The sequence below is a fragment of the Anomaloglossus baeobatrachus genome, chromosome 2 (assembly GCF_048569485.1).
Source record: "Anomaloglossus baeobatrachus isolate aAnoBae1 chromosome 2, aAnoBae1.hap1, whole genome shotgun sequence".
NCBI classification, from domain to species: Eukaryota; Metazoa; Chordata; class Amphibia; order Anura; family Aromobatidae; genus Anomaloglossus; species Anomaloglossus baeobatrachus.
Window position 1 is genome coordinate 667,242,563 of NC_134354.1, and position 17,713 is coordinate 667,260,275.

At 45.6% G+C, this 17,713-nt stretch overlaps 1 protein-coding gene across 2 annotated transcripts in view; it reads right to left on the reverse strand.

Moving 5' to 3' along the window:
- AGAP2 (ArfGAP with GTPase domain, ankyrin repeat and PH domain 2) overlaps positions 1-15,735 on the reverse strand; it is a 547,732-nt gene extending 531,997 nt beyond the window's left edge. For both annotated transcript variants that reach the window (XM_075337106.1, XM_075337105.1), the window contains exon 1: positions 15,312-15,735. In XM_075337106.1, coding sequence (XP_075193221.1) covers positions 15,312-15,522 — 211 coding nt within the window. In that variant the 5' untranslated portion in view covers positions 15,523-15,735. The remainder of the gene's footprint in view (positions 1-15,311) is intronic.
- Positions 15,736-17,713: the final 1,978 nt, after the last annotated feature.

Below are 17,713 nucleotides of genomic sequence, written 5' to 3' on the forward strand. Positions count from 1 at the left end.
CACAGCGGGACAGCAACAACTAAAAAATGGCCCAGGACATTCAGCAACAACCAACGACCTCACAGCAGGGGCCAGGTTGTTGCTGGATGTCACACACAGCAACATCGCTAGCAACGTCACAAAAGTTGTTCGTTAGCAGTGATGTTGCTAGCGATGTTGCTTAGTGTGACGGGGCCTTTAGTGTGGGTTGTCAGACAAATCTTGATTCTGCTCCCCCTTTTGTTTATTCTCACTTTCACCCCTTTCTCCCCCCTGCCAGAGTTATATGAATTCTCACTGTCCTGTAACTTTGCAGGGATGTATGTTTAAACTTCCCTCCTTCAGCTTCTTTCACTTTCTCCAGAGCTTTGCACTGATTCTGTATGCCTAGAGATTCAGCACCTGCTTATGCACAGGTCTGGACAGGATGGGGGAAGGGCCCAGGGATTCCCTGCTTTTTAACTCTGCTCTTTGCAGAACTTGTCAGTAGCGTTGTTTGCTGCTGATATCTTATAAGGACTCCAGGAGATTTATTATTCTGCTGTCAGTTAACTGTTTAGTGCTGGGGGAGTGAGTGCAAGGTAAGCCGTCAGCTGCGTCCTGCTCTCTGTGTACAGATCTGATTTTAGTGCAGGGCAGGCTCTGGCGCCATCTTTATCACGCTGCCAGATCTTGAGAGGGAGGGGGAGAGCGAAGTTCAACGTGCTGTTTCAAGTGATTATCTCCACGGCTCCCCATGAGCTTCCCTGCATGCAGCAACTTCACTCACCGGTGGTATGGAGCGGGGGAGGCTGGTGGGTTGTCTGGTATATATGTCAGAGCTGCAGGGAATGACAGAGCTCAGGCGTCCTGTGTCCTACATGATCAGCGCAGGAGCCGGAAGTCGAGCTGACGTTTTTAATGCTACCATTTTTGTGCAGATGCTACGCTTTGGTCGCCTGTTATTTTGCGCAAAATTTGCGATGACCAAAAAAATTTTTGCCCGCTACGCCGTTTATCGATCAGATTAATTGACTTTATATTTTGATAGATCGGGCATTTCTAAACTCAGCAATACCAAATGTTTGTATATTTTTATTTTTTTTAACCCTTTAATTTTCAATGGGGCAAATGAGGGGGATTTGAACTTTTATGGGTTTTTTTACTTTTTTTTTTATTTTACTAGTCCCCCTAGGGGAATATAAGGATCAGCAGTCTGATCGCTCATTCACTCATTCATTTCTCCTGATCAGGAGAAATGTTCTGTTCTTGTTACAGCCGAGAAATGCTCCGTTCTTGTTACAGCCAGCACTTTGTCGGCTCTAACAGGAAATACATCATGATAGTGACCAGAGTCTTTACATGACCCTGTGCTACCATGACAACCATCAGTTCTCCGTGATCGCATCACGGGGCTTCCAATGACGGTGTGGAAAGGCGCGTTCCCTGCGGCAAGCATTTACGTTGAGCTGTCACATTTTGACAGCGCGATTTAAGGGGTTAATAGGCGTGGGTGGATCGCGGATCCACCTGCGCCTGTGAGGCACACATGTCTGCTGTACAAATCAGCAGACATGTGTGGGGATCACCCCTTCATGATTTAGGACATACCGTTACATCCTCGGTCATGAAGGGGCTATAGGGATTGAAAAAAAAATCAATGTAGCAAAATAAAAAAGAGCCAAAAACAGATGCCATAAAAAAATGTGAAATCTATATTATTTTTCACAATGCTGAACACCTGTTTTTGATCAGCTGTGGTCAGATAAACAGTAGGAAAGATTCAATGGTAGGAAAGATTCAATGTAGATGTGCAAAAATATCCCACTGCATGGTGATCTTTTTACTGATGTAATGCCTACCTTTAGGTTAAATAAAATGCACATTGACATTTTTCACTCAGTACAGCTCAGTACAGAAATCTGGACTAAATCTCCAATCCCTCAATCCTGGCAGAAGTGCAATCAGCATTTTATGAAGTTTAAGTACTCGGCTCCAATTTAAATAAAGGTCATTTTTATCAGCACAGAACCATAAGGCTCTTACTCATCGGTGGCAGAAAGAAATTCTCCAGTCTGAAGTTTCAAACACTTTCACTAACTTTGAATAATCCAGAACAAGCACTTAGGATGTACTTTCTGTTAAAACAGCACTGAAAGGGAATGTGTCTGTAAGGTCAACCCCCCAAACTGCATATATGGACATGCAGGTCTTTGAAATGTAAATCCATTGACACCTTTATATCTTCTATCTGTTGCTACATTCCTGAGTATGAGTAATTAGCATTTTAATACATATGCAAATGAGGTGTTAAGTATGACAGGACACTCATTGAGCCTCTGCCTCCCCAGGTAGTTTCCTTCCCTCCCACTAGCCTCTTTCGATTGATTGATTGATTAATATATCACTGTCTGATTTCTTGCCTGGGGCCTAATATTACACAGGCAGTGAGCTATCAATCAAGCTAGACAAACTGGTGTTGGGCAGGGCAGCATTCTCAGCTGGCAAAGCCTAGCCAAGTGCTATATCATGCCCCGAGCACTTAATGCCTCAATTGCATGTGATTAAATCCTAATTTTGAGGAAGGGAGCAAGTTAGAAGATATACAGGTGTCCGTGGATTTAACTTTTAAAAAACTGCATGCACATAAATACGATGGGGGGAAATGATCTTACAAACTGTTAATTAATATTAATTTAGCTACAGCAACAATATGTGAACAAATTAATGTTTGGAAATAAAGCTCATATCTTCTCAATCGATTCCACCTTCTTCTAACCAATAACATACTGTCCCATAGATCTGGATAAAGGCTTTCACTTCTACTAACGCCTTCACCACTAAGGAAGATGGACCAAGCAATTTATTTTTTTAATTATATCAGGTAAGTCTTCTGGCTTTATATATCTTTCCTCACCACCAGTGCGGTCACACCACTTTTCCACTAGCTCCTTCTATCTTACAGGCCATTTCCAAATGCAATCCATGAATCTGAAGAAGGTCTATGTTATTGACCGAAACGTTGTATGCACAATTACCATGTGTATTGGATTGCTAATAGATATCATCTCAACTTTACTACGGACTGCCTAGTTCTTCAGGTCTATGGTACATAACTTTCTAACACTTTTTAGCATCCTTCCCCACTTAATCTTGGAACATCTACTTACACCAGGTGTTTCAAACTTCTGGCTCGTTGGCCCCCGATGTGTGTCTTGTGGCTGTTGGCTAACCTGGTGCATTACTGCTGGAACAGGGCAGCTCGGCACTTACCAAGAGGTGTAGATGACAGAAGAGAAGCTGTTAAAAGTCTGTAGGGGCACTGTGTTTGGCTCCTCCACTTCAGACTATTGGTGAATTCGGATTACCCTGTGCCAGCTCTACTGCCTTTTACTAGCATACAGCCATGAGCCATTCATCAACTGCTAACTTCATCTCATCATTTGTCAGTCATTCTTGCTCTGTTGAGAAGTAATAAAACCGTGGAAGAAGAACCACACTGATGTAGACAAAATGTAGATCCAGTATAATGGATAATGTGTGAGAGGTGAATTATTTTGAAGTAAAACCCCACTCTTCTTCTGGAATCCACTGATGTACATTTTGCCGACAGCAGCATGGTTCTGCCATGGTTTTACTCTGGTTCCGGTACTTCTCGTGTGGCCTTAGTGCACGTGGAGTCTGTGGAAGCAGAACTACGCCTATATTACTGGTTGTGTGTCACACAACTACACAATCTACTTAATCTTCCCCCTCCATATTCTTCAGTAAGAGGTCTTCGTGCGGTGCTCAGATGGGCGTGACTTGAGCACTTGAGTATAGTCGAATTCAATGGTGGGATTCTAGCATTTTTCCTCGAAAGAAGAAAAGAACGCTGAAGAACGCTCAAGTCCCTCATTGACTTCCATTATACTCGGGTGCGCAAGTTGTTAGATGTGCGGCCGGGTGCGATGGTAGTCGTGACAGAAACTGCCGGTTTGCTGCAGCACATTCCTGGAACAGTTCTCTGCACCGCGTCCGCCCATCTAGTAAGGGGAAGGGTTGCTGGAACTTGTAGTGCGGGGCACTTACTTGCAGGCCAGAGGCCAGGGCTTGTGCCATCTTCAGGACCACTTCCCAGCTGCCAGTTGCAGCAGATCCCACTGCCCTCAAACACCACAGACTGACAAAGACGTTTCTGAACAAAACCATCTGTTTACTTGTAACATCTCACCAGTGGTGAGCACATCGCTTTCTAGTTACAGGGGATATCATCCTTAATAAATACCGTCCTTTGAACATATGCTCTGGCTTTCCTCTTCGGTCGTTGAAATTAACAACCGGAGCCACTCTTAATTTGTACATTTTTCCAGTTGACCGCTTCCCTGGTACTTGGGCTCTTATTGGGGTCCCTAAGCTCCTCTTCCTCCTCTTCAGCTTCACTCTTCATGGCAGAATCAACAGTCTTTCCGGTCAGTCATGACCTACTCCTCTCTCAAAGGCCAACTGACCTTCCGCTGACTGAGGGGATTCGTTAAGTATCCACCAGGGAATGTCCACCACCTGGGCCGTACTGCGTATCCGGCACCCGGATTCGACCCACAAAGTCATGCAAAATTAAAGTTATTGAGATTTTCCTCCACCACGCCTCTCACAGACATAGTCAATTCCTCTCCCTCAGGGACTCTCCTCACACCAACTGACTCCTTAATCGCTCTTTTTCAAACTTAGCCCCTCCCCTTCACTAACGCTCTCTAGCACGGGAGTACCAAGGAAGCAGCTCACACATTGTGGCCACCTATTGGCCGTTTAAACACATTACACCATAACAAACTTTAGACAATACGTTTTATACACAGTAGACATGCAGTAATAACTTCAGTAGGTTAGGGACTGTCTCAGATGGGTACACCGTGACGAGGTGAGACAGCTTTTTACCTTTTTGCAAAAATGTATACACTAAGTACCCTGTTATTAAGCACTTGCAATTTATTTATTTATATTCAGGGTATTTTTCATACAATTTTTCTCCTTGGTTTTTTCTAGTCTTAAGGCTGCAATTCACATGCTTAATGTTGCATGTTTACTGAACATTGTTTCAGCTCAGGTTTTTGTGTTTTTTGTATGTTTTCTTGCTTGGTTGCAAGTTGGGGGCGCAGCCCTCCTAGTACTGAGACTGAACAGCTGATTGCGTCTCACTTTGCTGTGTATTTTATCTGGGACACAGCTAACCACTTGCCACCATCCATATTGGAGTTCTGACATGACACAAGTCAGGTATTGATAATGTTTTTAACTTCAGTAGGTTAGGGACTGTCTCAGATGGGTACACCGTGACGAGGTGAGACAGCTTTTTACCTTTTTGCAAAAATGTATACACTAAGTACCCTGTTATTAAGCACTTGCAATTTATTTATTTATATTCAGGGTATTTTTCATACAATTTTTCTCCTTGGTTTTTTCTAGTCTTAAGGCTGCAATTCACATGCTTAATGTTGCATGTTTACTGAACATTGTTTCAGCTCAGGTTTTTGTGTTTTTTGTATGTTTTCTTGCTTGGTTGCAAGTTGGGGGCGCAGCCCTCCTAGTACTGAGACTGAACAGCTGATTGCGTCTCACTTTGCTGTGTATTTTATCTGGGACACAGCTAACCACTTGCCACCATCCATATTGGAGTTCTGACATGACACAAGTCAGGTATTGATAATGTTTTTAACTTCAGTAGGTTAGGGACTGTCTCAGATGGGTACACCATGACGAGGTGAGACAGCTTTTTACCTTTTTGCAAAAATGTATACACTAAGTACCCTGTTATTAAGCACTTGCAATTTATTTATTTATATTCAGGGTATTTTTCATACAATTTTTCTCCTTGGTTTTTACAGTAGACATGCAGGTCTGGGGCGGCCGAGCCTTACACCCCCTTACAGAGTCACACCTATCTGAGCATCCAATTGATCTTAACAAGTACCAAGCACCCGAGCATGGTAGCGCTCGCTCATCGCTAATCCTAATGTCATTGATTACATTCCTGTGTGTGGAGCAGGCTCAGAAGCTGAGCGCTCTCAACACACAACAGGTGTCAGGTGTATTACACAGTCGGCCAAGGAACGCAGCTACTGGGACCTGGGACAATAAATAATATATTCAGCAATGAAAGATAAGGAAATCTCAATATAGAATTTGCTGATAAACTATCAAGTTTGAAGTTTTCAAGTACTATGCTGCTTTGTTAAATGGTTTCTACATCTTCTACCAGTTCTTCATATATAATGTGGCTCCCCACTATCTTTCTGAACTGAATCTGGCTCTTGCGATAAGAGCGGTTGTAAACCACTGATTGCAAAATCTGCTGAAATGTCCAGAAGGCTCCCAGAATAAGGGATTCTCATCTTTCAATAGCTGAAGCCTTCAAGAAAGCAGTACTTTTGGAATGTTTTTTGTAGTTGATGCTTGGATGACAAAAAAAGACAGTTGGACTCTGAAATGCTAAAACATGCAAACCATGAATGTAAGAATAAAGACATGCATTACTGCCAAGGGAAATCAAGCAAAAATTGAGATATTTAGCATACAAAATGGCCATTTCTATATCTGCTCAGTAGCCACATCAAGGCAATCTCATATTACTGGGTACCTACACTATACTGAACTCTCTCTCTGGGTTTAAAAACCTCCATTTGTATGGGCAAATAGGAACCTGCTACTAGAGAATAAAATCACCTCTGGCTAATGGGGGAGGGGTGCACAGTCAGAAGGCATGACCCCATAATCTAGACAAAAAGACTGACGCCACTCTCTATGGGAGTGTCATCAGTCTTTTTGTCTACATTATGATGTTTGGATTATCCAGGCATCCAAATGCACTTTTGTGATGTAGTACTAAGGTGCAGTCAACGGGACAAGATAGGAGCATGGTAGTGCCATGGGTCTTTGAAAAACATTAGCTTCGGCCTCTATATTGGATTTTTTTCTTGTACAGTACATCCAACTCAAAAAGTTGGCAATTCTGAAAAAAAAGTTTTCGATGATTCGATGGACAAAGTTGAAACAGAAATATAACTCTGTTTAAAGAAATATACAGAAATTATTAAATATAGGTCTTCATGCACAAAGTGTAGCTGCAAGGACTCATATGTACAGCTGCATCGTGCTTCGTGAGACACAGTGTGTAAGAAATATTGTTGCCTACAGTTATTGTTCCATAAGGTGACGTTTAATAAAAGACATAAAAACCCCCCTCTATGAAGTGAGAGGCATCCAGAGGTTCCTTTGTACCAAGCAGCATAGCTACCAGGGGGCAGATGGGAACCACTCGGAAATACTGCTACTGTACACCGTACCGGTGTACGCAGTGGTCTACAGAACAGCAGGGAGACTCACAGACAATGCAAGGATATGGAGATATCATCACGCTGGGACTCTGCAGGCTCCGGCACAATGACATGTGGGTCCTCCTATACCTTGGCCATGTCTGCTGGTGGACACCTCAGATTCCATGGGTAGGTGAGTATAAGCAATTTGTATGTTGTTTTTCCTGGGGGGGCTACTGAGGGCCATAATACCGAGTGGGGATAATACTAGGTACCATATTCCACTATGGGGGAAATATCAGGTGCAATAATACACTATGGGTGAAATACTAGGGGACATTTTACAGTGTGGGGGAAATACTGAGGGCCATCATACAGTATGAGGGAAATACCAGTGGCCTTCATACAGTGTAGAGGAAAAATCGGGGGCCATATTACAGTGTGGGGTAAATACAGAGAACTATATATTTAAGTGTGGTAAAAATACTGGGGGCCATGTAGTGGGTGGGCCTACCCCCTACCAGTACCAGCATAGTCAACCCGGAATTGTTAAAGCTGTTTTAATAAAAGTGTATTGTAATATGTTGTAGTGTTAGGGCACCCCCTAGTGGCCGGGTGGGACTGCTGTTGCCACCGGGGAAGGAGGAGTCGGCTGGATGTCTAGGGAAGGTCGGTGTGTGTGGAAGGTAGTCGGATCCGGGACAGCAGTGTGTGATCATCGGTGGCAGTGTGTATGAGCGGAACATCAGGGGACGTCGGAGTTACGGAGGAGGACGCAACCTCAAGGTCTGATTCCGCTGGTGTGGGTCCAGTGTGTGCTTGACTTAGGAGTGGGAGCCCGGAGAAGCGGAGTACCCAGGGCATATCCCCACCAGAGGGCGCGTTTGGGCAGGTTGTCCCCAGCTCCACAGAAAGTGCCAAATTCTGCTGACCGGATTGCATTGTGCCAATAAATGTCATCTTTTATTTTCACCAACTTTTGCCTGAAGACTATTTGTGCACCATCAGACGAAGACACCGTCACACACTGTCCCATCAAGCTAGTCCCCAACATTGAAGGAGTGATGGAATCAGGGGTGTGCTTTGAACTCTCCGGTGCCGCGACTACACAGCCAGAGGCGCCCCTGGGCCATCACTTCAGCCATATTACAGTGTGAGGTAAATACTGGGGGCTATATATTTCAGTGTGGGAAAAATACTGGGGGCCATATTACAGTGTGAGGTAAATACTGGGGGCTATATATTTCAGTGTGGGAAAAATACTGGGGGCCATATTACAGTGTGAGGGAAATACTGGGGCTATATATTTCAGTGTGGTAAAAATACTGGGGGCCATATTACAGTGTGAGGGAAATACTGAGGGCCATAATAAAGTGTAGGAGAAATACTGGGGTAATTATACAGCCTGAGGGAAATACTGGGGGCCAGGATATAGTATGGGTGAAATACTGGGGGCCATATTACAGTAAGAGGTAAATACTGGGGTAATGATACAGTGTGGGGGAAATACTGGGGCATATTACAGTGTGGGGGAAATAGTGAGGGCATATCACAGTGTAACGGAAATATTGAGGGCATATTACAGTGTGGGGGGAAATACTTGGGGCCATAATACAGTGTGGGGTAAATACAGAGAACTATAAATTTAAGTGTGATAAAAATACTGGGGGCCATATTACAGTGTGAGGTAAATACTGAGGGCTATATATTTCAGTGTGGTAAAAATACTGGGGGCCATATTACAGTGTGAGGGAAATACTGGGGGCCATGATACAGTGTGGGGTAAATACTTGGGGCCATCCATACAGTGTGGGGGGGAGGAAGTACTGAGGGCCATCACAGAGTGTGGGTAGGGCTACTGAGGGCTTTCATAAAGTGGAGGGGCTGCTGGAATCATCATACAATGGGGGGCTACTGTGCCTCCCATCATTCTGTGTATCTAACATGCTATGTAGAGTAAAACTATATACAATATGGGGGGCTCAGAAGACATTATGAAATGTTAAGTGGACATTTAAGAAGCATTATTGCTATAGAGGATTGTGATTGTGAAATGAGTGCACCTGGGCATTATTACTTTCTAGGGGGCAAAATGTGGGTACCATTTTCTAGTGTATTTGTGATGCCCTGGACCCTAGTGGTCACAGAATAACATCACATACACATGTGACGCCCTGGACTAGCCAGGTAGTCACAGAAATAACATCACACACACCCCCTCCCCTGGATAGTTTACATCAGTCAAACAAAATCCTTGTTGCCTCCCTCCAGGGTCTGATGTCCACACCAGGTGGGGCGGAGCCAGGCGGTTGGCCCCACCCACCGAGGAGTTCACAGGCCTGGAGGCGGGAAAAAGTTAGTTCTGTTGAGTAGTTCAGTTTGGAGTTCAGTGGAAATGGAGTGAGGAGTTGAGTTTGGAGAGAAGAAACTGCTAGTGTCTGGGTAGGAGCCCAGGCACTGTCAGCAAGGTCGGCAGACAGTGGTGGCCGTCTGCAGGAGTTAGTGGACCTCTGCGGAACCGTATGACCGGGGTCGGGCGGTGGCCCGCCGGTACCAAATCGGGGAGCGGAGTGAAGCTAAGCACAAAGGCAGGGCCATCGGACCCCGACTAGGCTGGGAGCCACCGACAACGGTCAAATCCGAGAGTGACCGGAACCCCAGGGGTTTCCTAACACCCAAGACCCGACAGAAGGCAACAGTCCACACAGTGAGGATAAAAAGCCACCGCCATAGGCTAGAGATCCAAGGGCCAGCGCCTGCGGGCAAAACGGGCTCCTTCGGTACATATATGCTGGGGAGCGGACAACCGTTGGGAAACCATTGGAGTCAACACATTCTACACAGGTGCAGGGAAAGACAGCCACCATCAACCTGTCGGGGGAGAGCAAAGACACTGCAGCCGGCTGCGGGACCCGTCCATCCAGCCGTTTGGTTTACCAGAGACTCTGTGAATCTGTGCCTGAGTGAGTACCACAGTGCCATCCGGCACCGCGCCGCGCTGCCCCTGCAACCCTGCACCCCAGCCTTCCAGCCTCCCCATTACACCACCGGGCCCCGGGATCACCAACCCCTACCCACGGAGGGGGAACCAACATCCTAGCTGCTCCCTGCCATCGCTCCCGGGATCCCCGTCACCAGCAGCGGTGGTGCCCATTATCACCACGACCCGTGGGTGGCGTCATGAACTATCTCCCCAAACAAACCACCCCCTTTTTCACTCGTGGGTGAGGAGCGCTGCTCGAGTCCCCGGGTCCGGCCCACCGCTCGAGCCACCGAGCAGCAGCAGCAGAAGCCCCGGACCCGAGCGTAGCGAGCGCGGCCCCTCCGCCCGCGACACACACACACCCCCTCCCAGGTCAGGAACACCAGTCAAACAAAACCCTTGTTGCCTCCCTCCAGGGTCTTATGTCCACACCAGGTGGGGCGGAGCCAGGCGGTTGGCCCCACCTACCGAGGAGTTCACAGGCCTGGAGGCGGGAAAAGTCAGCTAGTTCTGTGGGGAGTTGAGTGTGAGGAAGTGAAGTGGAGAGGTGGAAGTGAGAGGAGCAGAGACTGTGTGTGTCTGAGTTGGAGCCCAGGCACCATCAGCAAGGTCGGCAGATGGTGGTGGCCGTCTGCAGGAGTGGGTGGAGGTCTGCGGAACCGTAGGACCGGGGTCGGGCGGTGGCCCGCTGGTACCGAACCAGGGAGCAGATTGAAGCCAAGCACCAAGGCAGGGTACTCAGACCCCGACTAGGCTCGGAAGCCGCCGTAAAGGTCGAATTCTCTGATTGCGGTCTGGACCTCAGGGGTTCATTCCCAACCAAGTCCCGTCAGAAGGCAACAGCCCAACCCGTCCGGATAAGAGCCACCGCCAATGGTCAGAGATCCAAGGGCCAGCGCATGCGGGCAAAACGGGCTCTCCTGACACGTACAAGCCGGGGAGCGGGCTACCTGTGGGAATCCATAGGGGTCAAACACTTACACATAGATGCAGGGAACGACAGCCACCATCAACCCGTCCGGGGAGAGTGAAGACACCGCAGCCGACTGCGGTCCCCGTCCATCCAGCCGTTTGGTTTACCAGTGACTCTGTTCTTGTCTACCTAAGTGAGTACACCAGTGCCATCCGGCACCGCGCTGCACCGTAACGCTGCCCCCCGTCCGCGCTGCCTCCCCGCATCGGCACCTGCACCTATCCCCTCCTCGCTACTCCCCAACTGGGGCCCCCGGGACCAACAGCCCCTACCCACGGAGGGGCCAACACCTCAGCTGCTCTCCGCCATCGCTCCCGGGAACCCCCGTCACCAGCAGCGGTTGTGCCCACCATCACCACAACCCCGTGGGTGGCGTCACAACCGACATCCCATCACCAACCAACCTTCCCTCCCCTTTCACTCGTGGGCGAGGAGGCGCTGCTCGAGCCCCGGGTCCGGCCCCGTGCTCGAGCCACCGAGGAGCAGAAGCACCGGACCCAAGCGCCAGCGATTCCCAGGCGAGCGGCGTTCCTAACCCCTCCGCCCGCGACATATTCATATTTTCTAGGTGGGTAATTTTAACTTCTAGAGGGCACAAAGGAGGCATTTTACTAAGGCGATCAGTAATAGAGATACATATGGCAGAAGCAGCTCTGTATTGGAGTATAGGATGAGGAGTTTGTGCAGGTTGAGAATAGATGAGGACGGTGCTGGAAATGTGAGAAGTCAAATGTGTTTTTGATGTAATCTCTGCAGACGACTCATGACTGGAAGAAGTTGTTATGTTGGTCTGGGCCAGATGAAAAAAAACCCCCAAAAAAACAAAAAACAAAAAGTGAAAGACTCCATCAGAAAGAACGTCAGCTGTAAGTCACCATATGTAACTGCATTGTAATAGCTTGTATGTTCTCCAGGATTGGTATCTTCCATTGTACGGTCACCATATGGCAGTAATATCGGTGTTCACCTTAGTGTAGAGATATATTTTCAGTAACAGCACGGTCATGTGCTAATGTTCTCTTTTACCCATGATTAGACTGCACCACCGTAGTGGTACCCATGGTTAGCTGGTTAGGGGCCCACTCAGATGTTTCGCCCCCCTTAAGCGCAACCCCTAGCTATGCCCATAGAAGTTTACAATTTGGAGGTTGTATGGAGCTGTGATGCGGACATGTACTTGTGGATTCGGCTCTTACTTGGTAAATCGTGCACGTTGTCTCTTCACAGTGGCATCTGGCAGCATCGCTTATGTGACTGCACAATCATTCATAATACAGGGCAGCGCACACTGATACATAGGAGATAAAATGAAGAGCCACAGCGGGGATAGATCATTAAAAGGCTAAGTAATATTTTTACTACTCCCTTCCAATATCTTCACAATGTCTATTCATAACAACCTCATAAAAAATGCATTAGCTTTATCACCATCCATTTCTTCTTAAAAAGATCAGAAGGAAACAACATTACTAGCATCTTCCATATCGCTATATGTGAATAATATGTGGACAGGTATCTCAGCCGCACATGCACACAGCAGATCCGAACATGTTATTCTGTGTAAAACAAGAACATGTGAAGTATAATCCACTAAGGCTGCTTTCACACTACGTATTTTTAACATGCGTCATGAACGGTTTTTTAACGCAAAAACGGATCCAAATGCGTTTTCATTTCAATGCATTTTCAATGGACTCGCATCAACATGCGTTCACCTGCGTTTGCGTGCGTTATAGTGAGGATCCAGCGACTTGCAGTTTTTTAACTTTTTTCAAAAACGGTACTTGTAGCGTTTTTGAGCTGCGTCCAAATACTGTTTTTCACTGGATCCTGACTATACTGCACGCAAACGCATGTGAACGCTGGCATGCTGATAGACAGGATCCTGCTTGCTCTACTGAGCATGCCCAGAAACCAACCTGGCGTGATCAGTCTCTGTCTCCCCCTCCCTCTCTCCCCCTCCCTCTCTCTCCTCTCTCTCCCCCCGCCTGAGAGCGGTGGACGCTCGTAACCAAGGTAAATATCGGGTAACCAAGCAAAGCGCTTTGCTTAGTTACCTGATGTTTACCTTGGTTACGTGTGCAGGGAGCAGGCAGCCTGGCTCCTAGCAGCTACGGACGCTCGTAACCAAGGTAAATATCGGGTATCCAAGCAAAGCACTTCGCTTAGTTACCCGATGTTTACCTTGGTTAACAGCGTCTGCAGTTGTCAGATGCCAGCTCCCAGTCTATCACGTTCAGTTCCCCTCACTCCCGATCACATGACTTCAATTCCCGCCCATAAACTTCAAGTGGCAGGATCCTGCAAAATAACACATGCGTTTGCATGCGTTTTTCTTTGTAAAAGCAGGATTTACTTTTACAGCAAAAAAACGTTCATGACGCATGTTAAAAAAACGTAGTGTGAAAGCAGCCTAATCAGGATGTCCTCATCAGTCTTGATGGTTTATATATCAATCCAAAAGGTTTAGAAATATTTACATACAGCATCAGCAATAGCATTAAAACCACCACCTAGATATGGTATACATCCCCCTAAGGCCACCAAAGCAGCCCTGAATCAGTATTTTCCATGCAATCAAGAATTGGGTCAAGAATCAAACTATGTAAAGATATTTACCATCAGTATTGTAAAAGGTCAAATGAAGATATCATCATAGTGGAATGGCTCAATCAAGACACAAATAGTAGAAGACCCAGGGCAAGAACAGTACAGGGGTACTTTATCCTCTATAGGTTTATGACAGAACGCCCCCGCATGTCTTATATAAAATCCCTAACGTACAATAAATACATTAGGCAGCTAATTTTATAGATGTTGTGGGCCTTTTTGACTACTGGGTCCAGCAGTACACGTGGAAACTCCATCCACACACTCAATTCTGGAGCAGCAAGTTGGGGCATCTGTAGCACTGTCTATGAGACACCAGACTGTGTATTACCACTCAATAGCTCAAATATACCACCACAACTAGATACTGTAATACTGTCATACACTAATTCACCACAGTGGTGCACAACGTGTGATAGATATGGTGTCTATTGCTAGACATGCTAGACATCATGGAGGGAACTTTTCAAGTACTTTTTATGCAAAAGTGGCAATTTTGTCATGCGCCACATTTATATACAAATGTTCTACTTTTCTTTATTCTCAATACTTTTAAAAACTGGAGTGAAAAAAATAATAGGGTTAAAAAAGGTGATGCAAGGCAAAGATTGGCATGCTATTTTTATCAGTACTGTTGCAAATTACTGCACAAATCTATGCCTGCTCAGCAATCTTTATAGTAATCCATGATGCAATAAATTTATCAAGATGCGTGCCCCTCTTAATATATTTTGCACATTTTCCTCCAATACAGGACAGGTATATGCAATGCCAGTCTTAAAAACTCTCCCTGATTGCTCTTCTATATGCCAGTTTGCTTACTTTAGACCAATACTGTGATTACAAAGCCTTGAGTATTCTGTATAATCACTGAGAAGACAGGAACAGTAAGAAACTGCCTCTGTCTTCTATCTGGAGAATGTGGCAGTCATTGACAGATGGCTCTCTGCTTCTGCATCTGTAGGACAGCTTTAGCAGCGGCTAACTACCATTTTTTATATATATATATATATATATATATATATATATATATATATATATATATAGTATATCTATACACACTGCCCAAACACTAATGTATATATCAAGTGCAAACAATAAATGATCTGGTCTACCAGTGGCCAGCAGCAGAATCCTGGAATCTCATAATGTTGAGAAGATAAATTACATTCCCACTAACTTTCATCCATAGCGTTGACGGCACATTAATTTCTCAATAACTTCAATATAAGGTACAGATGCAACACGGATACCTTTTTTTTTTTTTTTCGCTGGTACATGCTCTATCACAAGCTATGTATCTCTAAGATTATGCAGAAAAAATAATCTAGATTACACTGATGTTTGTATTGACCTTAAATTCCACAGCATCTTTCCTTTCTGTAGAACACATTTGTGAAAGCACATACACAGTAATAATAGTAAGTCCTCAAGTGTATAACTGAGTACCACAACTGCTGGCTGTCAAAGTAGGAAGATAAAGTTGTGTATTTACCTTGTAGGCTGTTCAGAGCCACCATCAGGTTGGCCTTCAGCTGCTGATCACTCACATTTTCCACCAGTCTTTGGAGTTTGTAGAGCTGGACTTTGGCCACGTTGTGTCTTTTTACCTCCCCACGAATAGCCACTGAGTTCTGGTGCTTCGGGGTACCTGTCCTGAAACTCCCTTGTGTCCCATCTCTGCTTCTTCCAAGCTCGCCACTCATCCCCTGTTATGTTCCCACTACAGGTGCACATGAATAACACCTTCTTCCTGAAGTCACTTGGAGAAGATGTCCATTTGTCTTTTCTTGTGCCAGTTCCTTGTTTGATATCTCTGTATACAGCTCCTCTATAGTTAGTGTGACTATTTAGTGAGTTCAGTACTGTCAGTACGCCTCTCTCACCGTGTGAGTCTTTGCATCTCCTCGGTTCACGTGTGCACTTCCTGGACTGACAGGAAAGTTTCAGATGTGCTCCTATGCTGGCTGACAGTGTCCCTCCCAGACATTACTCTCACAGTCTAAACATGAATGATGGGTTTCACTCTATTAGTTGCCCTCAAGGCCTAAACGTAAAGTCTTAAACAGAGTCAAGTTTTTGTCGAAAGATAAATCATCTAGATATTAAAGAAAGCATAAACCCTAAAGACAAAGGAAGCTGTAACGTATATAATCCGAAACTGAGCTGCAAGATAGCATGCAGGAAGTAGATAACCACGAACCAAACCTAGCAACGAGTCCGATTGTACAATGAGGTCTCCTACCACATCATCTCCTCTTACATTTTTTATACAAGGCCTATACACCAGCTTACACCCTACTGAAAAAAGGGATTGCTAATTATATCAACACTGAAAAAACCACAGATTATAAAATAAAAATAATAAAAGAAAAAACATTATTAAAACTTGCTAAGAAGGTATATTTTGCACAAATCCATACAACCTAGCAGGTAGATACATGTATAGTGGCAAAACAATAGGTATTGCAAGCAGACCCCAATGCCTGCAGGGCCCCTCCCCAAGTTAACCACAGACGTAGGCGATAATTGCACAATGATGTAATTACATTATAAGGAACTCTAAAACTGTGCAAATAAATGCTGTCTTTTTATAGGAGATACACAACTTAACAGCATAATATTTTATACAAAGAAGACATGATATCATCAGTGGGGAGGTTGTGGAACAAGGTGCACTGTAGCTTTGCTATCTGGGTCCGGTATAGGCATATTTAGCATCCAGTAGGTCTTTAATCTTGACACTCAAAGAGTTACCCTAATTGAAAATGATATTATTGCTTAAATAGTCGTTCCCTAATATAGTGCTACTACTAGAATTACTTATCATTGTCCTTTATTAGAAATGACCATAGCGATTCTGCAGAAATCCAACACAAACTTTTTAAACTCGGTAAGTTTGTGAATCCAAAAAAATGTGTTGTGAATAGTGTTGAGCGGATCCGGACCGGCAAAATCCGGATCCTCTCGGTCTCGGTCTCCCTCTCCTTCTCCCTCTCGTCCCGGATTCCATTCCCCATTGACATATTCCGGATCGGATCCGGACTTCTTTGGCAACCCGCCGCTGATCCGCCGGACCCGGATTATTGGCAGTCCGCTCAACTCTAGTTGTGAACAAAACACGTGAAATGACCACTACTATGTTATGGACAGCAGAAGAAGGCATGCATGACAAGGTATGGCCTAGGGTGCTTTCCCGTAATGCCTGGCATTTGTCCCACTTTATAGCATAATCATGAGAATATAGGTCTGAGGTCATGGATACCTCTGGCCACTATCAAAGCCCAACTGAAGATCCTATTGTCTTTCAAGAGCTTGCCTGGTGAGGTAGGTCAGTCTAACCCATAAGTCAAGGTGAGCAGCACAGACCAGATACAATGATCCAACTGAGCTGGATTTGCCAGGCAGCCCATTAATCAGTAAGAACCAGTACAACAGAGTGTAAGGGGTGGGCAGACCCCTTACAAGGGAGTGTTGTTCTTTTTTGATGTTATCTAATAAAAATGTTTTTATTGTATGTACACTGTGTTAGGGTTTCCCCAGTGACCAGGTGGGACGGCTGTCTCATAGAAGCAAGTGGTAGGAGGAGCCAGCAAGTTGAAGGGGAGGGAGAGAAAGAGATGTGAAGAAAAAGTGGGAGTAAGAAGGCAGTTGTTTACGGGACGGGAGAGAAGAAACAGAGCAGGGGCAGAGTGTGGGAGCTGGATGAATAGGGAAGCCGGAGAGAAACGGAGCGGGCGGAACCTCAAAGTGTGAAGCAGTACCGGTGTGGGTCCGGTCTGTGGGTAGCCGTAGTGGGAGCCAGGTGAAGAGGATTAGCCGGGCACATCCCCACTGGAGGAGACGTCAGGACAGGTCTTCCCCCAGCCAAAGAAGTGTAAAGTCATCTATATCTGC